This window comes from Eutrema salsugineum, unplaced genomic scaffold (genome assembly GCF_000478725.1).
Source record: "Eutrema salsugineum unplaced genomic scaffold, Eutsalg1_0 scaffold_5, whole genome shotgun sequence".
NCBI classification, from domain to species: Eukaryota; Viridiplantae; Streptophyta; class Magnoliopsida; order Brassicales; family Brassicaceae; genus Eutrema; species Eutrema salsugineum.
The window spans coordinates 12,526,486-12,549,992 of NW_006256612.1; the positions used below are offsets into that span (position 1 = coordinate 12,526,486).

At 37.8% G+C, this 23,507-nt stretch overlaps 8 protein-coding genes across 12 annotated transcripts; 5 read left to right on the forward strand and 3 right to left on the reverse strand.

The window, feature by feature from the left end:
- Window positions 1-6: 6 nt before the first annotated feature.
- LOC18993931 (probable receptor-like protein kinase At2g42960) lies at window positions 7-2,561 on the forward strand. 2 transcript variants are annotated; one of them, XM_024152071.1, is made up of 8 exons: window positions 7-114; window positions 441-1,014; window positions 1,100-1,204; window positions 1,277-1,399; window positions 1,493-1,663; window positions 1,748-1,877; window positions 1,956-2,168; window positions 2,257-2,561. In XM_024152071.1, the coding sequence occupies exons 2-8, from the start codon at window positions 455-457 to the stop codon at window positions 2,341-2,343; spliced, it is 1,389 nt and encodes a 462-aa protein (XP_024007839.1). In that variant the 5' UTR covers window positions 7-114; window positions 441-454; the 3' UTR covers window positions 2,344-2,561. The 2 variants fall into 2 exon arrangements, with proteins under 2 accessions (XP_024007839.1, XP_006417572.1); XM_006417509.2 differs by lacking the exon at window positions 7-114 and having other exon boundaries at window positions 392-1,014.
- A 56-nt stretch (window positions 2,562-2,617) lies between these two features.
- Window positions 2,618-6,269, reverse strand: LOC18993932 (ATP-citrate synthase alpha chain protein 3). Of its 3 annotated transcripts, none has more exons than XM_024152072.1 (13): window positions 6,146-6,269; window positions 5,866-6,014; window positions 5,260-5,436; window positions 5,007-5,168; window positions 4,827-4,907; window positions 4,521-4,572; window positions 4,285-4,399; window positions 4,115-4,196; window positions 3,920-4,015; window positions 3,489-3,590; window positions 3,279-3,395; window positions 3,062-3,178; window positions 2,618-2,930 (listed from the first exon to the last, which is right to left on the reverse strand). In XM_024152072.1, exons 2-13 carry the CDS (start codon window positions 5,962-5,964, stop codon window positions 2,856-2,858), a joined length of 1,275 nt encoding a protein of 424 aa, XP_024007840.1. In that variant the 5' UTR covers window positions 5,965-6,014; window positions 6,146-6,269; the 3' UTR covers window positions 2,618-2,855. The 3 variants fall into 3 exon arrangements, with proteins under 3 accessions (XP_024007840.1, XP_024007841.1, XP_006417573.1); XM_024152073.1 differs by having other exon boundaries at window positions 5,866-5,990; window positions 6,146-6,241; XM_006417510.2 differs by lacking the exon at window positions 6,146-6,269 and having other exon boundaries at window positions 5,866-6,137.
- A 380-nt stretch (window positions 6,270-6,649) lies between these two features.
- Window positions 6,650-7,026, forward strand: LOC112084178 (protein NIM1-INTERACTING 3). The gene is given in 3 exon segments (XM_024153414.1): window positions 6,650-6,839; window positions 6,842-6,953; window positions 6,956-7,026. Coding segments are annotated over 3 exon segments (327 nt in total). The 5' UTR covers window positions 6,650-6,695.
- A 579-nt stretch (window positions 7,027-7,605) lies between these two features.
- On the reverse strand, window positions 7,606-8,835 carry LOC18993933 (F-box/kelch-repeat protein At3g16740). Its single transcript, XM_006417511.2, has one exon. It carries the CDS (start codon window positions 8,833-8,835, stop codon window positions 7,606-7,608), a length of 1,230 nt encoding a protein of 409 aa, XP_006417574.1.
- Window positions 8,836-9,117: 282 nt separating this feature from the next.
- LOC18993934 (glucose-6-phosphate 1-dehydrogenase 4, chloroplastic) lies at window positions 9,118-12,739 on the forward strand. The gene is made up of 12 exons (XM_024153353.1): window positions 9,118-9,568; window positions 9,833-10,037; window positions 10,110-10,360; window positions 10,447-10,541; window positions 10,622-10,736; window positions 10,876-11,081; window positions 11,176-11,284; window positions 11,385-11,419; window positions 11,540-11,660; window positions 11,766-11,968; window positions 12,056-12,256; window positions 12,352-12,739. Exons 1-12 carry the CDS (start codon window positions 9,467-9,469, stop codon window positions 12,587-12,589), a joined length of 1,881 nt encoding a protein of 626 aa, XP_024009121.1. The 5' UTR covers window positions 9,118-9,466; the 3' UTR covers window positions 12,590-12,739.
- A 107-nt stretch (window positions 12,740-12,846) lies between these two features.
- LOC18993935 (putative 12-oxophytodienoate reductase-like protein 1) lies at window positions 12,847-14,607 on the forward strand. 2 transcript variants are annotated; one of them, XM_024152944.1, is made up of 5 exons: window positions 12,907-13,040; window positions 13,130-13,270; window positions 13,382-13,512; window positions 13,591-13,749; window positions 13,879-14,607. In XM_024152944.1, exons 1-5 carry the CDS (start codon window positions 12,955-12,957, stop codon window positions 14,472-14,474), a joined length of 1,113 nt encoding a protein of 370 aa, XP_024008712.1. In that variant the 5' UTR covers window positions 12,907-12,954; the 3' UTR covers window positions 14,475-14,607. The 2 variants fall into 2 exon arrangements, with proteins under 2 accessions (XP_024008711.1, XP_024008712.1); XM_024152943.1 differs by having other exon boundaries at window positions 12,847-13,040; window positions 13,382-13,749.
- On the reverse strand, window positions 14,539-17,219 carry LOC18993936 (GDSL esterase/lipase At1g09390). Its single transcript, XM_006417514.2, has 5 exons — window positions 16,961-17,219; window positions 16,145-16,336; window positions 15,887-16,053; window positions 15,238-15,502; window positions 14,539-14,867 (listed from the first exon to the last, which is right to left on the reverse strand). The coding sequence occupies exons 1-5, from the start codon at window positions 17,217-17,219 to the stop codon at window positions 14,635-14,637; spliced, it is 1,116 nt and encodes a 371-aa protein (XP_006417577.1). The 3' UTR covers window positions 14,539-14,634.
- A 2,055-nt stretch (window positions 17,220-19,274) lies between these two features.
- Window positions 19,275-23,460, forward strand: LOC18993937 (WAT1-related protein At1g09380). The gene is made up of 7 exons (XM_006417515.2): window positions 19,275-19,456; window positions 21,335-21,397; window positions 21,541-21,657; window positions 21,831-22,083; window positions 22,552-22,710; window positions 22,813-22,964; window positions 23,066-23,460. The coding sequence occupies exons 1-7, from the start codon at window positions 19,275-19,277 to the stop codon at window positions 23,295-23,297; spliced, it is 1,158 nt and encodes a 385-aa protein (XP_006417578.1). The 3' UTR covers window positions 23,298-23,460.
- The last annotated feature ends 47 nt before the right edge of the window (window positions 23,461-23,507 follow it).

Consider the following 23,507-nt stretch of genomic DNA (forward strand, 5'->3'; position numbering starts at 1 on the left):
TCACATAAAAAAGTTCAACATTCTTTCCAAAAAACTCTGTTTCTCCAGGTCTATCTAAAAGCTATTGTCTTTTTTTCTGTGAAGAGTCTCTCTTGTCAAGTTTCATTCATAGAGGTAATAATCATTAAATTCTCATCTTCCTTGGCACTTATTCTGTCTTTATTCTCAGTATTTCTATCATCATTGCTTGTCTTATGCATCTTCTAATTAGATAGTGAACATGTAATGATTGCTACATTCTGTTATCTTATTGTCTTCTTGGGGTATTTTAGCTCTACAGTGGTCCTTTTTGTATAATAATGGGACCACTCAATCAACTTGGAGTCTCTTCATCATCAATCCCACAGCATTTTTCTTGTAGTTCCTTTCTCAAAATTTATTTACTTTATCTTTCTCTGGTCTGATTGTATCAAGCTTTGATGATTTTTTGAATCAAGCAGATTAGGAAAGAACAATGTCTGGACTTAAGATCTGGCAAGCAACCGTCATCGCCATTGCGCTGTTCATCATAGCCATACTCTCTGTTCTTTCATTTTGTCTCATTTGGAAAAAGAAATCAAGAATATCCAAAACCTTAAGCCTTCCCATCATCCAAACCCCTGCGGTATCCAAAGAGATCAAGGAAGTCAGAATTGAGCATGCCTCAAGCTTCGATCCTCAGGACAAAAACAGCTATGAATCTGACAAATTCTTGCTTAATTTGGATACGGAGAAGAAGAGAAAGAACGGTGTAAGTAGTAGCCGATCTGGCTCAGGAGAAGAAGGTTCTCTATGTGTTGCAAACATGTCTTCATCATCATTGTATGAGATGGCAACACCGTCACCATCACCTCTTTCCGGTTTACCTGAGTCACACCTTGGTTGGGGTCATTGGTTTACTCTGAGAGATCTTGAAATAGCAACAAACAGATTCTCAAAGGAAAACGTGATTGGTGAAGGAGGATATGGAGTTGTATACAGAGGAGAGTTGATTAATGGGGCTCATGTCGCAGTGAAGAAGATCCTGAACCACTTGTGAGTTATGGTCCTCAGAGAAAGGTTCTCTCTCTCTTTTGATTTGTTGATTATTCTGAATTTTTTCTTGTTGCTGATTTTGTAGGGGACAAGCTGAGAAAGAGTTTAGAGTAGAGGTTGATGCTATAGGTCACGTGCGTCACAAGAACTTGGTACGTCTTCTAGGATACTGCATTGAAGGCACACACAGGTATAAAGATTGAATCTTTTGTCTTATTCAAAGAGAAAAAGAATCCAAAATTTTATGGGTTTTTGCTGTTAGGATATTGGTTTATGAGTATATGAACAATGGGAACCTCGAAGAATGGCTTCATGGAGCAATGAGACAGCACGGATATCTTACTTGGGAGGCTAGAATGAAAGTTCTCACCTGCACATCCAAGGCGTAATTAAGCAGAACATTTCTTTCCATTTACAGTGTTTAAGTTTTCACGTTGGTTTTGCTGAAAGAAATGGTTTTTTGTTTTTCCGTGTGTAGGCTCGCGTATCTACACGAGGCAATCGAGCCAAAAGTAGTGCACAGAGACATCAAGTCAAGCAATATATTGATTGATGATAGATTCAACGCAAAGATTTCTGATTTTGGGCTTGCCAAGTTGCTTGGAGATGGGAAAAGCCATGTGACCACTCGAGTGATGGGAACATTTGGGTATTTAAGCACCTTTGCTTCAAGAACAAGTAAAGAAAGCAAAATGAATTGCTGAGCCATGGTTTTTTTTTTTGAATATTGTAGGTATGTTGCTCCTGAATATGCGAATACCGGACTTTTGAATGAAAAGAGTGATGTGTACAGCTTTGGTGTTTTGGTACTAGAAGCAATAACAGGAAGAGATCCTGTGGATTATGCACGTCCTGCTAATGAGGTAAGATAGACTATTGAAAGAAGAATGTATCTGATATTTTGATGAGTTTTGAAACTCATATGATATATTCTTTTGCAGGTGAATCTAGTTGAGTGGTTGAAGATGATGGTGGGATCTAAGAGATTGGAAGAAGTAATTGATCCAAACATAGCGGTTAGACCAGCGACGAGAGCACTGAAACGTGTTCTTCTTACAGCACTTAGATGCATTGATCCTGATTCTGAAAAGAGACCTAAAATGAGCCAAGTTGTGCGTATGCTTGAGTCTGAGGAATATCCCATACCAAGAGAGGTTGGTGTTGCTTTATAACCTTTTTTTTTCTTATGAACAGAAACGAATGCAGAATTTGTATAAACATAGGCAAGAATTCAATTTATAGGATCGGAGAGGGCGGAGAGCGCCAGAGGAGAACTCGGATACCGATAGAAGCACACCGGTCTCAAGATCACAGAGCAAGAGACTATAATCATCAGATTACCATTAGAAGACAGAGATATTTGCTGGTCTTTGAAAGTTGTTGCTTCTTCTGCATTTTCTTGTTCTTGCTTTTGGGAATTTTTTTCCTTCAATTATTTTTCTTCCGGTTTTGCATTTGAATGAACAAATGATAGAGAGGGAAATTATATCTATATAGATAAATATGATATGTAATATATACACTCACATGTTTGTATATGAAAAAAGGGCTTGTCTTGAAACTGGAATTGTGTGATTGCTCTTAAGCTTACACAAAAATGAAATCATTGTTCACTTTTGAAATCTTATTGTACATTTGCAACAAGGATTTTGGCCGTTTGATTACAGTTACACTTGCAAAAGAATTTTTTTAAATTCACAACCACACAAGAAAAAGGTTTCAAAGAGCTTTTCATTTTCTCAAAGGGATAGAGAGATGAAGAACATGAATCAACACACTCATACACTCCTCTCAATCTTCAGCTTCGAATTTTTGTTTTGCATTTCTAGACTCAACGTAGGTTATGTATCCGCCAACATGATGCAGTCAATGGCTCGTTTGCATATTCCCGTCATCGTTGCTTCTGGTCCATATACCTGCAATCATCAACCCCCACGAAGTTCACTATTCGAGCTAAACACCAAAATGTTTTCACCATTTCTCATAGTACTAGATTGTAACAGTCTTATTAACACATCTCCAAATTTTGCGTAAGTAGTTTGGTTACCTCTAGAGGAACACCGAGTTCATCTCCCAGAGCTCGCATTCTAGCCAAACCGGTCTGGTAATTTGGTCCACCTCTCCTTACGTAAATGTGCATTCTTGATGCTTTCAACCTTGTTTCCTGCTCGTGGCACACAAATACAAAATTGCCTTAATTCAATTCTTAGGCAATCCTCTCATCTCCACCAAATTGCAGTACAAACTGTTGTTAAAAAAGGTACCTTTTCTCTTAGGGCTCGGATGATACCATTGAAGGTAGCTGCCACATCGGTGAAATTTGCAATGCCTCCTCCAATTAGAAGTGCCCGTTTACGCCCATCAGGATCAGCAGTAGCACACTGAGAAAGCCCCAACATTTTGTCAGTGAATCTCAAGAATCGTATAGAGAAAAACAGTGAATGGCAAAAGCTAAGTTCTTTGCCATGACTCACATCAATGACAACTCTTGCGTATTGTAACACTTCTTCCTCATTAGGTGCTCCACTATACTCAGCGTAGTTACCGAGCTCTGATGCATAACCTAAATCCCCAACCTTGTCAAAAGCAGATAACCACAACAAAAATAAATTAATGTGAGAAATTTTTTCGAGTCCCTTTTTTAAAGAAAAAGTTTTACAGTTTTCTGAAATGGTAAGGATATGAGATATTAGCCTCATGAAGCACCAACTAACACACTAAGTTGATTGGTTTTTCCTAATAAGACAATAAAATAACAAAAACTATATTCTATAATCTAAAAGTAAAAATTAGTTAATTCCATGACAATTAGCTCATTTCAAGGAGCAGGCATTCTAAGTTTTGATATTGCAACTCTAAACTTAAGTAACATCATTGAGTCTTGAGTTCAGGGATTCAAACTCACCGTATCAGCATATATGACGCTAGCACCGCCTCCAGCAACCATTGTCCAAATGCGGCCTTTAGGATTCAGAACAGTGAACTTCAAAGAAGCACTTGTCTGCAATAAGTTATTACACACACGAGTGGATCAGTAAAATTACTTTCTCTTCTAAGTCACAGAAGTGGTGTTTTAAGAACAAGCAGCCCCAGTAAAAACCTTTTCATCTAAACCATGAATGAAGCTTTCCGTTGGACTTAGGACCCTTCCAAATGGTAGAGGGAATTCAATGTCTCCCCACCTGAATGATACGACTCATCAGTTTAGTGAGCGTCCCCACTAGAAAAATTGATTGGAGATATCTCTCAACTGAGAAATGCTAGACATACTTGTTGAAATTCTTGAAGGCAGCGGTATCGTCCAATTCCCCCCTCATATCCAGAGGGTATGGCTCTCCATCAACTAGTGTAAAAGGATTCATCTCCATAAAGCTGAAATCCAAATCTTCAAAGATAAACACAAATAGGTAATAAGCCAATGTCCTCAAGAGATCTCGTATCAGAGATTTTGGTATCTGCACAAATGCTTGAAAGTCAAGAAGTGGCCTAATCACATATCTCCATACCTTGAAATACAGAAAACGCACCCATTATGAAGTTGCCGATTTTAGCTCGAACCTGAAATGGATAGGAGCATTTGTTAGAGCAGGCTTACCATAGTTTGAAACAGCCTAAAGTAATAACTTTTATGGCATAGACTGTAGTACTGAGCAGAGTTAAATATAGCCTAACAGGGCTTGAGTATGCATAGGCATGAAAAGTAGAAGACCATATAAAAACCATAGAAAGTATGCACATCAAAACCAGATATCTAAGCTTTTCTAAGACAAATAGTTGCACGGTGTCACTGGCTTACTCGAACAGAAACTTACCTCAAGAGGAAGAGTTGCTATCAATGGAGCACATACTTCAAGCGTCATTGGCTTTTCCGAAGGAAGAAATATAGTCTTCACCTGTTGATACCAGAAAACCAAGTTCTCAGGTGAGAAACAGAGTCGAAAAAGATAACGAATAAAAAAAAAGGAAAAAACCAAAACAAGAAAAGGTAGTACTTTGTCCCAATTCTCTTCTATTTCAATGCCGCCACATTCAGAGAAGCTTATAGTGCAGCCAAGCCTATCGGATACTATAGAAAGATAGTATTCTTGATCATGAGGCACAAAGGGCTCCACAATGAACGTAGTGATAGGAGCTTTACAGCCACCCATCTCGACCTGCAACAGATGCAAATAACAAATCAAACATCGATATAATACAACAAAGATTTAGCCCCATTGCTCTATTTATTGGCCTCGGGTGAGTCACCTCAGTACCGAGGCGGACTTTGACAAACTCCGCAACTTCAGCAAGATCCAGCTTTAGAGCTACCAAGCCACTTTTCCCACGTTTTCCAAATAGCATGTCAGGCTTCACAACTAGCTTTGTGGACGATAGCCATGACTCCTGGTTGGTCAACTCAGTGAAATCCGTAGATTGTGTCACCTAAAAGTACACACAGTAAACGAATTACCCATCTGTATTAGTGCAAAAAAAATCGGTTTTTAACTTCAACGTTCTTGCTGATTTTTAAATATCGATAAGAGAGGTATCAAATGGAAGTCTTAGTAATCATCAATAGCCATCCCCCAATAATCATCAACATCATAACTAGAAGAAATATGAAGAATCCAACTTTCGAAATTCTCACTTGCTCTATCTTCCGATTATCAGTATAGCACTTGGTCACATTCACAAACAGACAGACACTATTCACTTCGGAGAGTTCTTATTTTCATGCAAACCCCAACTGGTAATCTACCAAACCATATTCTAATTGAATTGTGGTATGGAATTTACAGAACTGAATCCGTGACTTAGGGATAATTCAAAGCAGATTCGATGAGAACAAAGCTAGAATTTCGTGAGGGTGACCTGAGCAGAGCGAATCTGCAGGTCAATGTTAGCGAGACGCTTCAAGTGTTGTTTGAGAAGTCTCTTGGAGTCATACTCTCTGATCTTCTTCCTGGCCATAGAGTTATAAGCCGAGCTCGTGAAACCTAAGAAAAAGGGAAACCCAGAATCTGAAACAGAGACAGTAAGAAGGAAACAGTGATCGTTCTCGACACGTAAATCACAGAAGTCTTTCTCGCAGAAAAAGGTGAGAACTTTCGAGAAGATAAGATCGAAGAAGTTGGGTGGAAGGTGATCTCACCAACAGGCAACAACAAGAGAGAGAAACGCAGACGCCGACTCGGAACCAGAAGAGACGTTGACGTTGCGGTGCTAAAGTCAACCTACCAACCCCCGCCTAAACCACTGTATTCCCTTTTCTCAATAACCAACCGGTACAGTTCGATTTAGCCGAACCCGTCTATATGTTTAGTTAGACCAGCAAATCAAAACCCAATTGAATATAGAAGTATAGAACCAACAACTTTAGAGAAACGTTTAATAACCAACCAATATCGAGAATTAATTTACTCGGTTGACTAAAATGCGAACCGTTAATGGAGGCGTGAATCAGCAGAAGCCAGAACCAGAGAACTTAAACTTGCACTCGTCTTCCACTTAATGCCAGCTTCTAAGTGTTGACATGTTAGCTATAATCATGTTGTTGCAGTGTACTTAGCCAAGTAAGAGACGAGAGAGAGAGAGAGAGAGAGAGAGAGAGAGAGAGAGAGAGAGAGAGAGAGAGAGAGAGAGAAGGATGAAATTGTGTAGCTAAAGAGAAGCACTTTCAAAGGGGAAGGAAGTATGGAACTATGGATAGATGTAGAAAGAAGATGAAAATGGAGAGGGAAGAAGAAGAGGAGATGGAGAAGTTGTACACATTGCTTAGTAATGCAAAGGAAATGCGGAAATACATTATCAGCTCCATGGAGAAGAAGAGACAGGAAAAAGAAATTAAAGAGCGAGGGTTCATAAATTTCATTCGCTCCAGCCAGAGGATTTCATTTTCATGAATGAAGCAGAGGCCAACAATAAAGAAATTGCAGCTAGTGCAAGCTCTTCAGCATCCAACAAGAATGGCTCAAGGACGAGAAAGAGGAATCTGAGACTAACGTTTGTTTAGACTTGAAACTTTCTCTGTAGTGGACGAAAGACAAAATTCTCTTCAATCCCTGTACAAGCAACAAAGAATGGTAGTAACTATGTTACAAAATTTGCTTGAAGAGGAAATCTTCAGTTCTTATTAAGCTTAGACAAGGAAATGCTAAACATGGGCGCTGATAACAAGATCAGCAAATAAAAATAGGCAGAACACAGAGAGAACTCTCATCAATGGCTGAACAAGCTCCCATAGTTTGTGAGTATTGCTCTATTTTCCTATTGCTCAAACGATCCTATTGAAGGCTGGTTGATTGCTCCCATAATATTTGATTTCTGTAAGAAACATGCCAGAGATTGAATGGATCACGCATAATACTTTTATCTTTCGGCTAACTAGTAGACTAGCAGTGTTGAAGAGAGCTTCCAAACAAATGCTGGGAGAGCCAAACCAGATCTCAATTCTCACATACAGTAATTTGATTCGCTATCCATTGGAAATATCAGGATGAAACAGAGTATAGAAAGCATAGGGGTTGTTAAGATATATACTATTGATCAAAGATAGACCAAAAAAAGCAAAAACAGTAAATACATAGATTAGGCGTTGTTAATGGGACTGGTTTAATGAACAAGCTGGTTCCTTTTCCTTTTGCTTCGTCGTACAGGTTGCTCCTTTTGCACTAAGCTTGGAACATAAGAGCAAGCAAATAGCCAGCAGAAACTTTCTGTACATTCGCCAAGATCCAGTTTTTGGACGCATCCATTCTTTCCAATGACGTGAGCTATGTAGCGAGAGGTATGCTTATGCGCAAGGTTGTCTTCATCAAAAACCACCGCAACGCTTCTCTTCTGGTCGATGAAGAAACTCGCAGTGTTGTAAGGAAACTGAAAACCAGTGAGTGATGCCGTATCCATCTCTAAGAACAACTTGTTCCACGACACGTCTTCAGGTTCAATCTTAGAGGTAACCCAAATCTCCAGCCTCGATGCTTCCCTCCGGTGTAGTAACACCGCAAGCTGTTCTTCTCTGCCACTAGAGACAGCCAAAGTATCTCGACGATCAGCTTGAAAAGGCAGATGCATATGCGGTCCAAATCTCTCTCTTGTAAAATCAAAACAGATCAAGATATGACGCCAATCTGGTACAAATGTGTTGAGATGACCACACCAGTAAGTGTTGCCCTTGAGAGTTACGCCGCGCCGATTGGAATCTACATAGAAGTTGTTAGGGACACGAAGAACCTTCCATGAACTAGTCTTGAAATTGTAAATCTCAAACTCACGGACTCGTCTCCTTTTGTTAAGGTCGTAAACATCCAGAAATCTCAAGATTTTGTGGCAACAAAAAGACTTGTCCTTTTTCTCCGTCTCGTACCCGAGAGCATGCAGGACATAATTGTGGTAAGAAGTTCTTCTGGGTTGGTCGATCCACCTTGTTTGACCACTATAAGGGTCCCAAACCACAAGCTTCGACTTGATGCCTTTGGTGACGCATAGCAATAAACCCTCGCAGTGAAAAACTCTAGATATATCGACTCGTGGGTTTGCATTGTTTGGGCTAATGAGTTCAGCTTGTCGATTTATACATGTACAACCACTGTCGTCGATATTGACGCTCGTTAAATGAACCCTAAAATCCATAACCATGATCGCCAGAAACTCATCCTTCTCCGCTGCCGCTTTTGCTTGATCAGTGACGTACTTCTTTGTAAATCTCTCATCTTTCAATAAAGTGTTCAACTTTTTGCTAGTCAATCGCAATGATCTCAGAGATTTCAACGGCACCCTAGAAAGCACATCCTCTAACGTATCCCGTGGAAGATCGGATATCGCCATCGTTGAATCCGCCATTTCCAATTTAGGTTCAACACTTTACTGAAAATGTATTTTTTGTTTTTTTGTTTTTTACGGATGAACACATCTTATTAGCACCAATTGCCAACTGAAGACATATAAAAAAGCCCACTGGGTCAATAATGGGCTTTTTATTTACTGGGCTTATTGATGTGGGACTATTTTAACAAAAATATGGACTTCATCAACAGCTAATTGATACCATATGGAAATTGGAGGAGTTCTTTCTTACGTTGCATAATCGGGAATTGTTCAGCTCGATCTGGTATGCAAATGCAACACATGTTTCTGAAGAAGAAGAAGAAAGTAGCATATAGCAAGAAACTAGCAAAGTCTCTGATCTTCTTCCTCACGAAAGTTTGGTTTAGCCGAACCCCACCACGTCTATCTGCTAGACCAGCAAACCAAAAACCAATTATAGAACCAAAAACGTTTCTTTAAAGTGCGAACCGAACCATTCATGGAGGTGTGAATCAGCAGCAGCCAGAAGCAGAGAACTTAAACTTGCACTCGTCTTCCACTTAAAGGCCAGCTTCTAAGTCTTTGACATGTTAGCTATAATCCCAGAGGAACCAAACCGAACCAACTTCACAACGAGTGAAAGACACATCTCAAACTCCCAGCTACTATGTCTCTTTCCAATTGCTTGCTTCCCTTCTCTCAATCAGCGACGGCTCTTTCGTCCTCCGCCTGCTCTTGCCACCTCGCCTCCTCGTTTTCTAATTTTCCGGTAAGCACATGTACTCTCTCTATCTTCTTAAGTTTTCTTGCGTGTTCTCACTTTATCAAAAGATCAGTAGATTGATAAAAGGAAAGATATTTATACTTTCCTTAGTTTATACTAAAATTTCCTGACGGCCTCACCAGAGATCTCAAATGGTGTTCCATAGCTCTGAATCTGAGCCTAGTATTATTGATTCCACGAATTGATTGTAAAAGGAACTTGATCTCTGTTTCAGTTGTTGAAACTCTAATTTTCTTTATGTTTGCGTAGGTTTCGTCGAGAGACTACTATAGTTCCTCCAGAAATGAGAGTCTTGTGCTCAACGGAGGAGGCTCGAATCTTTGCAGGAGATTTTGTGGGTTGAAACTATGGTTTCTTAGAAGCCTGAATCTTAGACAAGGCAGCCACAGGAAACATAAGCCTTTAACCGAGCTTAAAACACGCTCAGAGCACACTTTCCTCAGCGACAAACAAGGTTTATCTTCCTTTGATATCTTCTCTTCCTTTGATCCTTGTTTAGCACGTGCTGAGGTAATATGTGATGCAGGTTTTTCTGAAGAAACTGGAGCAGCAGCAGATCTACGACCAGAAGAAAATTTCCTAGAAACTGATTTGGTTGATGGTTCTCACACAGTTGGAGATTTACCATCTGTGTCAAAACAATTCTTGGACGGTCTCTCAGATGTTCAAAGAGGAGCCTCACTTTGCATTGCTGTGGTAGGAGCTACTGGTGAACTGGCAAGACGAAAGATTTTCCCTGCACTGTTTGCCTTGTATTATAGCGGCTATCTTCCTGAGGTATAGATTTTGTGCTCATGAACAAAATAATCAGCAGAAGCGGTTTTATAGTTTTTTTTTTTTTTGATTGGTCATCATTGTCACAGGATGTTGGTATATTTGGGTTTTCAAGAAAGAACCTTACAGATGAAGATCTCAGATCCATCATTGCGTCAACTCTGACTTGCCGTGTTGATCATCAGTATATAGATATTTCTTTTTCCTGCCATTACTTTGTTAAATTTTATATGTGATAGCTAAAGAATGATGCTTAATGTTCAGGGAAAATTGCGGGGACAAGATGGATGCATTTCTTAGTAAAACATACTATATCAATGGAGGTTATGACAACAGAGACGGGATGTCCCGACTTCACGAGAGAATGAAACAAATTGAGGTTCCTAAGAAAACTTTATAATGCATTTTTTATTCTAAGTTACATTTTTTGCCAAGAATTAGTCCGTCCTCTTTGTGTGTTTAAAACATCTGGACAGACAAGGAAGATAAATTAATACATAAAAAGCTTCATTCTTCAGGGAGATTCAAAAGCGAATAGGATATTTTACCTCTCAGTGCCTCAAGAAGCTCTCGTGGATGTGGCATGCACCATTGGAGATAAAGCTCAGGCGCCACGAGGCTGGACTCGTATAATAGTTGAGAAACCTTTTGGTTTTAACTCAAATTCGTCTCATCAGTTGACAAACTCACTTCTCTCTAAGTTCGAAGAGAAGCAGATCTACAGGTCCTGCTTTCAATTCTAATTGCTTTCTACATGCACAGCTCCCCGAGTTCATCTTTCCTCGCAGTTTCCGACATTATGTGTACTCCCATTGCAGGATAGATCACATGTTAGGAAGAAATCTTATTGAAAATCTGACAGTGTTAAGGTTTTCTAATCTGGTTTTTGAACCACTATGGAATAGAACTTATATACGCAATGTACAGGTAGTGTCTTTCCTTGTATCCTTTATTTTCTGTATAGTGCCTGAAACTTTCCTCTTCCACCTTCTGAGTTGTTCACTCTGTCTAAAAACAATATTTGCAGGTTATTCTATCAGAATCAATTGCGGAAACAGAAAAGTAAGGCACAGTAGTTCTATTTCCAGCATTTCTTTGCATGTGAAAATAAATTGTGTTGATTATACATGCTTAGACAATGAAATGGCATCAGTTATATTAATTCCTACTGCTTTTTCTAAGGTATTCCGATGGATATGGGATAATACGGGACATAGTTCATAGCCATATACTTCAAACAATCGCATTACTTGCCATGGAACCTCCGATAAGTCTTGATGGTGAAGATATCCGGAATGAAAAGGTTAACCTGCACAAACGAGGAACAAAATGGTCTTATGATATGTATAACTAGTCTACTCTTTTGCTGTCAAATAAACTAAAATTGGTGACAAATCTGCTTCTTCAGGTGAAGGTTTTGAGGTCAATTCGTAAACTAGACCCGGGTGATGCCATCCTTGGCCAGTATAAATCCAGTTCTCGAGAGAAGAACGGTGTGACCTTGAATGGTGTAGACCCTACATATTGTGCTGCAGCCTTGTTTATTGATAATGCACGTTGGGATGGTGTACCTTTCCTCTTGAGAGTCGGCACTGGTCTCAATAAACACAGGTTAGAATAATTATTACTGGTCATGGAAACATCCAGGGTATGTATCAGCTGACATAGCAATTTCTGGTTGTGCTTTAATGTTGACAGAGTGGAGATCCGTGTGCAATTCCGACATGTTCCGGGAAACATATACCGAGAAAATATTGGAATAAACATAGATTTGGGGACAAATGAGCTTATCTTACGTGACGAACCTGAGGAGGCCATCCTAGTGAAAATCAACAACAAGGTTCCTGGTTTAGGTCATCAGCTAGACGCGTCTGAACTTAACCTGCTCTATAAAGACAGGCAAGCTATGCTTTTCTCATCTATGTTCCTAGACATTTTGAAAATCGAACTATTGCGCCTTATTTTATTTGCGTTGTTGGGTAAAAAAACCGTAGGTATAGCACCGAAGTACCAGATTCATATGAACACCTGATTCATGATGTAATTGATGGGGACAACCATCTGTTCATGAGAAGCGATGAGGTTGCAGCAGCATGGAACATTCTGAGTCCGATCCTGGAAGAGATAGACAAGCACCACACAGCTCCAGAGTTGTATGAATTTGGTGGACGAGGGCCAGTTGGAGCATACTACCTCTGGGCCAAACACGGTGTCCCATGGGCAGATGACTGAAGGAGAAACACACATGTAGCAACTAACAGATCTTTCCGATTACAGATTGTTCAGTATGGTTATTATGGAGTATTAGTCTAGCTTAAAGCTGAATGTATTTTTCTTGACAGACTTTTGGACCTATTCTCAAACAGAGAGAACTAAAACAATAAGAAGTCTTTTTTTTAAAAATGGAATTTGGTACAACCGTAGAAGTATACATCACATCAGAACCTAATCTTCTTTTAGATGGAATTTTGTAAAATGAGAGACTTGAGTCTATACTTTGACTTCTTAACAGATCCATCTCTCCGTATCTCTTCAAAGTTCCTCTGTTTCACGTTACCGGTGATAACATTAGTCTGGAGTTCTTGAAAGATAAATCGATGGAGAACGAATCTTTCTCTGCAACCAAACAGACAATTCCCCTTCTCAAACCATTCTCAATGAGAAGCTTCAATCTTTCTCACAGGTTCTCTTAATCTCATCCAGACACGGAATCAGCGTTAATCACATAAATTTCTCTTGTGTCTTTACGAAAACTCTGACTCTAAATTCCAGAATAGTTATGGCGCCGATGGCGAGAATGAGATCATACGGTAACGTTCCACAACCTCACGCCGCCTTGTATTACTCTCAGAGAGCAACGCCGGGAGGTCTTCTCATCAGCGAAGCCACCGGAATTTCCGAAACCGCCATGGCGTAAAGTCTTTTTAGAACTCTTTATTTACCAGAAAAGTTTAAGTCTTTATTTACCAGAAAAGTTTAAGTCTTTTTGGCTCTGTTCTGATTTTGACTTTTTGTCTCTGAAAGGTATCAAAACATGCCAGGGATATGGAGGAAAGAACAAGTAGAAGCATGGAAGCCCATCGTTAACGCCGTTCACTCTAAAGGCGGCTTTTTCCTCTGCCAGCTTTGGCACGCTGGTCGCGTTTCTCATCGAGGTTTCAAAACAAAACGCTTTAAGATTCTGAAATCGTTGACCATGTTTCTTGTGAATCAAGGTCTCTTATATTTAGTAGATTGTCAGCCAAATGGGGAAGCTCCGATCTCATCTACGGATAAGCCTCTCGCCGCCGATTCATCGAATGAGTATACACCTCCGAGACGGCTAAGGACCGACGAAATCTCCACCGTTGTTAATGATTTTCGTCTCGCTGCAAGAAACGCAATCGAAGCTGGTACAAATTCAAAAACCCAGAATTTAAATTGAGTCAATCAAATCCAAAGTTGTTGGCTTTGAGTCTGAAAAGCCATGAAACTTATCAATGTTCTTAAAAAGGTTTCACCTTTTACTTTTATTTTTCCAGGATTCGACGGAGTAGAGATCCATGGTGCGCACGGGTACTTGATCGACCAGTTTATGAAAGACACGGTCAACGATCGAACCGACGAATACGGCGGGTCGCTAGAGAATCGATGCAGATTCACACTGGAAGTAATCGAAGCGGTGACGAACGAAATCGGAGCTGATCGAGTCGGAATCAGACTCTCACCGTTCGCCAATTACATGGAATCTGGAGATTCAGAACCACAAAAGTTGGGGATTTACATGGCAGAGTCTCTGAATAGATTCGAGATACTCTACTGCCACATGGTTGAGCCGAGGATGAAAACAGCCAGTGAGGCTTTCGAGTGCACGGAATCGCTCACGCCGATGAGAAATGCGTTCGAGGGAACGTTCATCGTCGCCGGAGGTTATACGAGAGAAGACGGGAACAAGGCGGTGGCGGAAGGCAGAACCGATCTTGTGGCGTACGGAAGACTGTTCTTGGCTAATCCAGATTTGCCCAGAAGATTCCAACTCGAAGCGCCACTGAATAAATACGACAGAACAAGTTTCTATACTTCTACAGATCCTGTCGTGGGCTACACTGATTATCCTTTTCTCGAGACCGCAGATTAATAAAAGTGTCTGTCTTCTTCTTTTACTTTCCACTTTCTGTTTATGTAGTGCAAAAAAATTGGTTACAATTAGATTTGTAAAATCTGATGAACAAAAGAATGTTTCATCATATTCGGAACAAAACAAACACATTGTCAAAAAAAAACATGTAAAATTAATCTCAGCGGCCGCAGAAGAAATGAAACGGAGTAGGTGGCGTGGAGTATTGCATCGACAATACTTTCATGGCTACAATGGCGTTAGCCGTCTCGGTGTAATGTATTCCGTCCCAGCTAATAAACCGAGACCCTTCCTCGCAGGCGTTAGAGCCACCGTGTCCACACGTTATGTTCACGTTGTAGTTGTAAGGAGGCCCTCCGTATCCGCAACACGCCATTAGCGGTTTCTCAAAGCCTGCACAAAAAAAAAACAATTGGATTCCTAAATAAGTACCATAACCAATTAACCATGGTTCATGGATACGTTACATCCGTAGGAAAGAGAATCATTCCATAACTAATGTCTACGAGTGTCTAATCCGGTTTTCGATCGGTTTGATATATATCAATTAAACCGGACGGAAAACTCCTAATCGCGTGTGATGCAAGACACACCCAAAAAAAAAAAAAAAAAAAAATCAGGATGAATTGAAATATAGCCCAACCACATCGACCTAGTGGATAAGTTGTGATGCTTAACCAAATCACATAAATGAATGAACGACGATGACATATACCTCGTAACTAGACACTAATGGCGTTTACTAATATGCTTAAAAGCTTACCGTAGTTGGTGGAGTTTGCGATGAGATCATACTTGATGGCATATATGTCGACATAGACTATGTCGGCATTTCTCAGCTCGGTCCTCAGCTCCCGACACGTATGATCCAATCCTTCGTTGAACAGTTTTGCGGCTGAGTTATAACTCGCAAGGCAACCGTGCTTATCGAAAGCTTTGCTCTGAACCATTGAAAGTTTCTGAGGCAGACAACCTAAAGGTCCTGTGTTGTGAACCCAAAATTTCCTCCCTCCCTCATCATACAATGTCTGGAGAATTGGAGAATTTTAACACAATTTTCAGATTTCTACCAAAATCAACACATACTTAATTGAACTGAAAGTTTCACCGTTCTTAAAATACGAACTTTGACACACAAAAAAACAGAGAAATGACTAGGGATTCGATTTTATTTTTTTTTGGTTGTTCATGCGTTTGCTTATAAGTTAAGTTGCTAACTATGTTTTGTTAGCCTTTGCTTTTCTATTTAGTACTTCACTGTTTTTATAAAAAAAAATAGTTTACTTAGTGTTTAATTTTCAATATAACCCTCGAAATTAAAAATCTTGACCAATTTTTGTTGTTGATTGTACACCAACAACATTGGCATTTCAAATAACATAAAGATATCATTAAAAAAACAAAGTTCTGACCTTTATGGCACTTCTGATCTCGGAAATAACGTTAGGAATCAGCTTGACGACCTGAGTGTAAGAAAGGCCTTTGGAAAATGAATCCGCAATATCATTCTGTCCTATATCGATCATGTACAATGCGTTTCTGAATCCACTATCACTTATCATCATCTCTTTCAAAGGATCTGCAAAAACACAATGCATATTACAATCTAAGGGATGACACTACATTGATAGATAAAGAGTTTGCTTGGGATCAGAATCAGATAGAAGTACCTGAAGTAGAGGCAAGCTCGAGTGCTCGGGATTTGAAATGAAGGAACTGCATGAGCTGAATGTTGAGAACGAACGGGACATATCTAGGAAGAGTGGTAGATCCAACGATGGCGAAATTAGCGCCGTTTTGGAACTTTGATCCAACCAATGAGTCTAAGTATGGGTTTAATAGACTTGTATTCAAACTCTGGCCTGCAAATATTTTGCATTGATGGGAACATTATACTCATTAAATACTAAAGTTGGATATAGAAGTCGCACTTTAACTTCACTAAACATCGAGATTTAGATAGAATCAAAGCCAGATTCAAAATAAGTAAAGCAGACCGAATTTGCTAGTGGAAAACGTTAAGATCGTTATAAACAAAATATTTTTTTTTTGGGTCGAAAAACAAACATTTACTCGTGATGTAACAGTTAACATGTGGAAAAAAAAAACAAAAAAAACAAATATTAACATGTGATACGGACAAAGAAAAAATCATCACGCACGGCGCTCCGCGCTCTTGACTCTTTAGTCACGCAATCTCCAACGGGTGGAGATCACGCGCCAAATCTGAAAGAGTGGGACCCATTTCCTAATGACATCTTCCATGTTGTAAAATGGGACCCATTTGTCTTTTATTAGATTTCATCATTTCAACGAGTTGTGTCGTTTTGTGTCCTCAAGCAACGCGATCACCGACATTGATCCTTGAGCGCAGTTTTTAGCCGTCGATTTTGATATAACCCGTTTCATCGGACGGTGGATATGACATAATTTTTGATTCCACTACCTCTGATCTCAAAAAAAAGAGCGAAGAGAAGTTGACTTACAGAGGAAATCGATGATGAGTCGTCCGTCGGACAATCGGCCGGTAGATCGCCGGAAAAATGAACGGCCGTTGGGGAGACCAATGGCATAGCCGAGTCCGGCCACGAGTCCACCGGTGTCAGAGTTGGAATCTCCGAAGTTAAAGATCACTGGCGGATATTGGCATACTCCGGCCACCGCCAAGTGTTGCTTGAGATTGAGGATAACCGGAAGGAGACTAAAGAGGAAGAAGACATGAGAGTGAAGAGAGAGAGTAGCCATTAGAAGAAGAAGAGAGTGATCGATAGTGTGAAGAGAGCTTTAAATGGTAAGCCTTAGTGTGGGCCTTCTTTATCTTTTGTAAGCTTTATTAGTGTGATCCTTTATTTAATTTAAAACAAAGCCAAAAGACATTGTAGGTTGGTGATTGACACTGACACATAAACTCAGGCTACTTAAGATCATCGAGTCCAATTCCCACCGTTGGGAAAAAAATTTTCAATTTTTTTTTTAATTATATACTAACAACTGCAGTAATTTGCATACAGTTTTTAAATAAATTTAACTTTGAATATCCCTCGCATAAATTATAGTATTCGTATTCTGCCAGGTTTGTTATTGCTTGAGTTATTTGTTGATTAGATATAGTGATGCTTTAATATATATATATATATATATAATATATATTATATATATATATAAGAAAGCAAACAAAATAACTTGTGTAATCTTTTTTTTTTTAATTTCGTGTTTTGGCTCAAAAAATAAAGATATAGGTTTACTCCGATTAAATAACAGATTATTACAATTTTAGACTCCATGCAATGCTATCAATTTATCATCAATACGTATCCACTTATGAGTGTTACAGCATTTATATCAACTAACTAATAGTAGCAGCTAATTGAAATATTTAGCCCGCGGGCCACGACGAAGTGTACATGATAGAATGAACAGAATTTGCATTGAGATGCTAATCATTACGTAAATATGCATATGCATCCGTATATATCCAAAAGGACCAAAACTAACAACCGAAAGTTTCTCTTTTTACGTAACAACGAAAAGATAAGATTGAACAAATTTACATTAGTTAGACGCCAACTAAGAGACACGAAAAATCATTTGGACGCCATCGCTAGCTTGTGTGACTCATGCAAATGGAGCATTAATCACAATCATTACTCTTTAGTCTGAAATTCATTTCGTATTTAACCACTCAAATCCAGCTAATTGTGAAGTATCTATAACTTTTCTCAAATTTCGACATATAATTTGAGTGGATATTTTTTGAATAGAAAATTAACGTCCGTTGTATATGTTCTTTTTTGGATATTTTTTGTATATTCATGTTATAGATTATATGTTGCAGTTGTATTTATGATTTTTCGCAATTTTTTATATTTTTTATATTTTTTATTTGTTATTTAATAAATGAAAAAAAATCTATGTTTTTTCTTTGTTATTATTTTTATATTTGAAATCCTTTTCCATAATTATGAATTAACTTTTGTGTATAGCATTTTTACCAAATGTAATGGCATTCTTGCCCTATGAAGTGAATCCTACGGAAAGGTTTGTAAGTATAAGTTAATGACCTTTAAGCCCAAATAAATGGCCCAATATACATAAACATATAAGAAAGGTTTGAAGCACATTTTAAAAATAAAAAATATGTAAGAGTGTTTTGATGAATATCAATTCAAACTACTTAAGATGATTGATATAGTAATTCCAGCGATAAACCAAATCCTTGATTTAATATTGCAGAAACGAGTTTTAGCAAAGGCAAATTTATTGCTTGAAACTTGCGAAAGACATTCATGCGTGCTACTTCCATTCATTCACAAGTTCCACCAAACCCATGAACAAATGGAAACAAAAAAAAAGGTTTAAAAAGACAAAAATTGTTTGGATTATATCAGTAATCAACAAGAAGAATAAATAAATTTATTTCCGTAAATATCAAATGATACATATCACCTATTGTTTCGTGTTCCTATATATGCCCTAAAAGGCTAAAAGAGAGCACAAGTGTTACAAGCAAACTTCATTCTCGAACCGTTTCTCACCTTTCTGTTTAAATCTCTCTCTCTCTCTCTCGACACATAAATTATATTTATATATACCTTCGGCTATAAATATAAGGTCGAGTCGAAAGAAAGATAGATTTAAAGGAACTAGTAAATGTTATAGAAAAGAAAACTCACCTCTCTCTTTTTTTTTTTAACTTGGTTTCTCGAACTATTATTATTGATTAGTAATAGTGAGAGAAACATATATAGAGATATATAAACATATATAAATTTTGGAAGTATAAATTAAAAGAGAAAATCGATGGTTATAACAAGAGATTTGTTGCCGTCCTTGGCGATGGTGTTGGTGCAAATCGGCTACGCAGGCATGAACATTACGTCCAAGATGGCTATGGATTCCGGCATGAAGCCTCTCATTCTTGTCGCTTATCGCCAGATCTTTGCCACTATCGCCACTTTTCCGGTCGCATATTTTATTGAACGGTACAAAATCATACGAATTAATATATATATATATATATATACATATGATTTGATTATTTTGATCAACTAACGATTTTGGACATGCATGATTAACACAATTGCATCAATGAAATGTGGAATTTGTGCTGTTTCTTGAATAACATTGTTATAAATTATGTTTAGTTTCTATTGCGTTTTTTGAGAGGTTCGAATTATTTAAGGTTTTTCTTATATGTTTCTTTAATTTAGTCTAAACTTTCAATGTCAATTTCTTCAATAGGTAAATTAATATTTTAGTATTGTTTTCAATGTTTTGGGTGAAGTTAATATCTGAAAGTGTTTAAATTTTCAAGTTCGTCTTACGTTCTGACTGAGAAAGTACTAAACGATGACATCGTACATCAATATAGAACGTCAAAATGGGTGGGTGTGTATATTACTAACTCTATAGTAACTAAATAATAAGAAACCCATTTTATTTATTAAGAGCATGATTATCGCACATTTTTTAAGAGTTTCTTAGTTTTTTTTAGTATTAAAAATAATGCAAAATATGTGGGACCTATTATAATATGCAAGTAACGTTTCTTAATTGGGAACTATAAGAAACGTTTCTTGTATGTGGGATTCATTTTTAATAGTAAAAAATTATTTAAAAAATTTAAATGTGTATTCAGCGATAAAAATGGTCTTTTGGCTTTGTAGAACGGTTTTACTTTTACCTATTGAATTTTATCTATCAGCAACTAAATTAAGAACTTTCCAAAGGCTTCACAAAAGAAAGCTTTTAATTTATTAACATAGAACTGGTATCGCTTACTTGACAAAAACAAAATTTTGTCTGGTCAAGATTTTGTACATGAATAACTTAATTTATATTGTTGCTAGTTTGAATGGATTTTACTAATTAGTTTTCAACATTTAAACTTTAAAAGTTTGGCAACTAATTAATTTCCATTCGGAAGATTAAAATAGAATGAGTAAAACAATAATTAATTAAGAAGAAGAGATTAGCACGGCACTGCTTTAGTGTCCGGAGATTACGATATAAATACGCATATTATGGTAACTGGTAAGCTATAGATTTCTTGATGACTAATTATTACGGAAATTGTGAAGACAAAGAGGTAAAAGCAACCACCCAATTTCCGGGTAGCCACTCTTTGAAGTGGAATAATAATGTTTTTATTTTTGTAAGAAGGAGGTTTCTTTTTTTTGTAACAAGAAAATAAAGGGTTAAAAGTGGAATAATAAATAATGTTGGCGCTAGTTTTTTCTTCTTTGTTTTGCTATTGAAATTACCGCTATTTTAAGAGTCTCTCTCTCTGGTCATCTATTATCGTCAATCATCATAGTCGTTTGTCGAATTTTACGTACTTACGTCATCATTATTTTACGGTTTTCGAGAGAGAGAAATGAGAAATGTGATGCAATCTCACACAACGCACGCGTCACGTTTCTTTCTTAAACGGAAACACAAACAGACAAACAAAAATATGATGCCAGGAGAGTTAAGCGTCGTCGTCTGCCACCTGAAATTGCTAGGACACGTGCTTATACGTACGACGACGTTTAACTGGCTCTCTCCACTCACTTGATATTCTCGTATACCTACCTATTTCCATATTTTTCATCTAAAATTGTGAAGTGAAATTGATTGTTTTCTGAATTATTTTTTACTGGATTGAAAAACATATGTTTTGGTTAAAGATGGAAAAAATAAATTATATCTTTTTTTATTTTCCTCTCCTATTTTGTTTTCGAGTAGTGGTTGATTCGGGTGGGCTTTTGCGATTAAAAACTCGGTTTCCATGATCACATTCGATGTTAAATGAATTAACTGGAGTAATAATTAGTGACTAATGAAAACATAAATTTCATACATGGTTTCTTGTGCAGTAAGACAAGACCGAAGATCACGCTAAGGGTTCTTGTCCAAGTGTTCTTCTGCTCCATTACAGGGTATTTACATACATACGCTTTACCTACTAACTGCAGTCTCATTTTATAAGCACATCTCTAATATTCATAACAGAACAAACATTAATTGTTTGAAGAAAAAAACAGAATTCTTATAGCGCTACTTATCTTGATTTATTGTGCAGTGCGACCGGAAACCAAGTGCTATACTTCATAGGACTTCAGAATTCATCTCCTACCATTGCTTGTGCCTTAACTAATCTCTTACCGGCTGTTACTTTCATCCTTGCCGCAATCTTCAGGTTCTATATATCATCTATGAAACTAACTCTTAATAAGTTTCATCAGACTAATACCTTTTAGCCAAAAAGAAAAAAAAGTTTCATCAGACTACAGTACTCTTTATTTATTTATTTTGTTGAAAGAGTACTAAATAAACTCGTTTTTCATTCTAAACACAAAACAAAATTTTCAGACAAGAAGCCGTAGGGATCAAAAAGGCATCAGGACAAGCCAAAGTGATAGGGACAGTAGTATGTGTGGCTGGAGCCATGGTTCTCTCTTTCTACCATGGTCACACCATTGGAATTGGAGAGTCCAAAATCCATTGGGGCTATGCTCAAAACATCACGAGCCACGGTCCCGATTCTACCGGTTCTAACTTCTTCTTAGGACCTTTCCTAATCATGGCTGCTGCCGTTTCTTGGGCTGTTTGGTTCATTATTCAGGTAACTTAATTATATAATAAGTTTGCATCCTTGTTCTATCCGGAAAACCAATTTGAACCCAACCGAAATAATAGATCCGAAAACCGAACTAACTTCTAATTTAATTATCGCAAGAAAAAAGTAGAATTAATAGTTTTATTTTTTCTATATGTTGAAAATCAAAACTGAATGTAATTGCAGTGGAAACCCGAACCAAACTTTCTATAATTTTTAATGATATATTAGTAAAATATCAAAACGATAACAAACGGGGCAGGATAATTCAGTAGTAGTTTTGATTACTATTAATTTAAACCCCGAAAACACAATAAACAAAAAACCGAAATATTCGAACCAAAACCTAAGCTGATCAACACTTTTATGTTGGTTTATAAGGTTAAAATTTACTACTGTAGTTTAGTCAATACTCAAAACATTACTGATTTTATTTATGGTTTATTAATTTAGAAAATATTATTTTGGTTACAGACGAAAATGAGTGAAACATTTGCAGCACCATACACGAGCACACTTCTAATGTGTTTGATGGGAAGTATTCAATGTGGAGCCATCGCTTTGATCTCCGATCACAAACTCTCTGATTGGTCTCTCACCTCTCCCATCCGCCTCATATCCGCCCTTTATGCCGTAAGTCCATATATACTTGTATATTAATTAGTGTAATAACAAGTAGGCTAATATACATATAGCTAGGCATATGATATTAATTTAAAAAAACGGCTTATGCAGGGAGTGGTGGCGTCTGCGTTAGCGTTCTGCTTGATGTCATGGGCGATACAGTTGAAAGGTCCTCTCTACGTCTCTGTTTTCAGCCCTTTACTGCTCGTAGTCGTCGCCGTTTTCAGCTGGACTTTTCTTGAAGAGAAGCTCTACACCGGCACGTATGTTTCTATATATGCTCTCTCTCTCTCTCTCTCTCTCTAGACACACATTATATTAAAAAACCGGGAGATGATGAATTAGATTATATATGTGTATTTAGGTTTGTAGGATCAGCACTTGTGGTTATTGGGCTGTATGGCGTTTTGTGGGGAAAAGACAGAGAGATGAATGGAAAAGAAGAAGGAGAAGAGAACCAAAAGAAGGTGAAACAACAACACATAGTCAAAAGGGATATTAATGAAGATATTGAATCAAGATTGCCGGTCGGAGGAGGAGGAGGAGGAGGAGCAACAGGCAATGGCAATGGTTCCACGAGACCTATATCACCTTAAAACGTTGATGCATGCTTCTTCATCATACAACTTTCTTGCTGTATAAGTTACTGGAACTAAAAATTGGTTATCCATTTTCAGAGTGTGTAATGTTTATACCATTTTGAGGCCAATTATGGATTTTTAAATTGTGTCATTCGATTGACACTACAAATATCACTTATCATCATGTCGATGTATTTGTATAACTCTATGCTAACTCTTAAAACC

Coding starts and splice junctions, on each gene's coding strand:
- LOC18993935 (XM_024152943.1), top strand. CDS start 12,955: ATGGAGAACGAATCTTTCTCTGCAACCAAACAGACAATTCCCCTTCTC. Junction 13,041..13,129: donor AGCTTCAATCTTTCTCACAG/GTTCTCTTAATC, acceptor TCTAAATTCCAG/AATAGTTATGGCGCCGATGG. Junction 13,271..13,381: donor ATTTCCGAAACCGCCATGGC/GTAAAGTCTTTT, acceptor TGTCTCTGAAAG/GTATCAAAACATGCCAGGGA.
- LOC18993932 (XM_024152072.1), bottom strand. CDS start 5,964: ATGGCCAGGAAGAAGATCAGAGAGTATGACTCCAAGAGACTTCTCAAA. Junction 5,437..5,865: donor TGCAGATTCGCTCTGCTCAG/GTCACCCTCACG, acceptor GTGTACTTTTAG/GTGACACAATCTACGGATTT. Junction 2,931..3,061: donor AACTCGGTGTTCCTCTAGAG/GTAACCAAACTA, acceptor TGATGATTGCAG/GTATATGGACCAGAAGCAAC.
- LOC18993934 (XM_024153353.1), top strand. CDS start 9,467: ATGTCTCTTTCCAATTGCTTGCTTCCCTTCTCTCAATCAGCGACGGCT. Junction 10,361..10,446: donor ATAGCGGCTATCTTCCTGAG/GTATAGATTTTG, acceptor TCATTGTCACAG/GATGTTGGTATATTTGGGTT. Junction 11,285..11,384: donor CTTATATACGCAATGTACAG/GTAGTGTCTTTC, acceptor CAATATTTGCAG/GTTATTCTATCAGAATCAAT.
- LOC18993931 (XM_024152071.1), top strand. CDS start 455: ATGTCTGGACTTAAGATCTGGCAAGCAACCGTCATCGCCATTGCGCTG. Junction 1,878..1,955: donor ATGCACGTCCTGCTAATGAG/GTAAGATAGACT, acceptor ATTCTTTTGCAG/GTGAATCTAGTTGAGTGGTT. Junction 2,169..2,256: donor AATATCCCATACCAAGAGAG/GTTGGTGTTGCT, acceptor TTCAATTTATAG/GATCGGAGAGGGCGGAGAGC.
- LOC18993933 (XM_006417511.2), bottom strand. CDS start 8,835: ATGGCGGATTCAACGATGGCGATATCCGATCTTCCACGGGATACGTTA.
- LOC18993937 (XM_006417515.2), top strand. CDS start 19,275: ATGGTTATAACAAGAGATTTGTTGCCGTCCTTGGCGATGGTGTTGGTG. Junction 21,658..21,830: donor ATCCTTGCCGCAATCTTCAG/GTTCTATATATC, acceptor CAAAATTTTCAG/ACAAGAAGCCGTAGGGATCA. Junction 22,965..23,065: donor GAGAAGCTCTACACCGGCAC/GTATGTTTCTAT, acceptor ATGTGTATTTAG/GTTTGTAGGATCAGCACTTG.
- LOC18993936 (XM_006417514.2), bottom strand. CDS start 17,219: ATGGCTACTCTCTCTCTTCACTCTCATGTCTTCTTCCTCTTTAGTCTC. Junction 15,503..15,886: donor AGATCAGAAGTGCCATAAAG/GTCAGAACTTTG, acceptor CCAATTCTCCAG/ACATTGTATGATGAGGGAGG. Junction 14,868..15,237: donor CGCAAACTCCACCAACTACG/GTAAGCTTTTAA, acceptor TTTTTTGTGCAG/GCTTTGAGAAACCGCTAATG.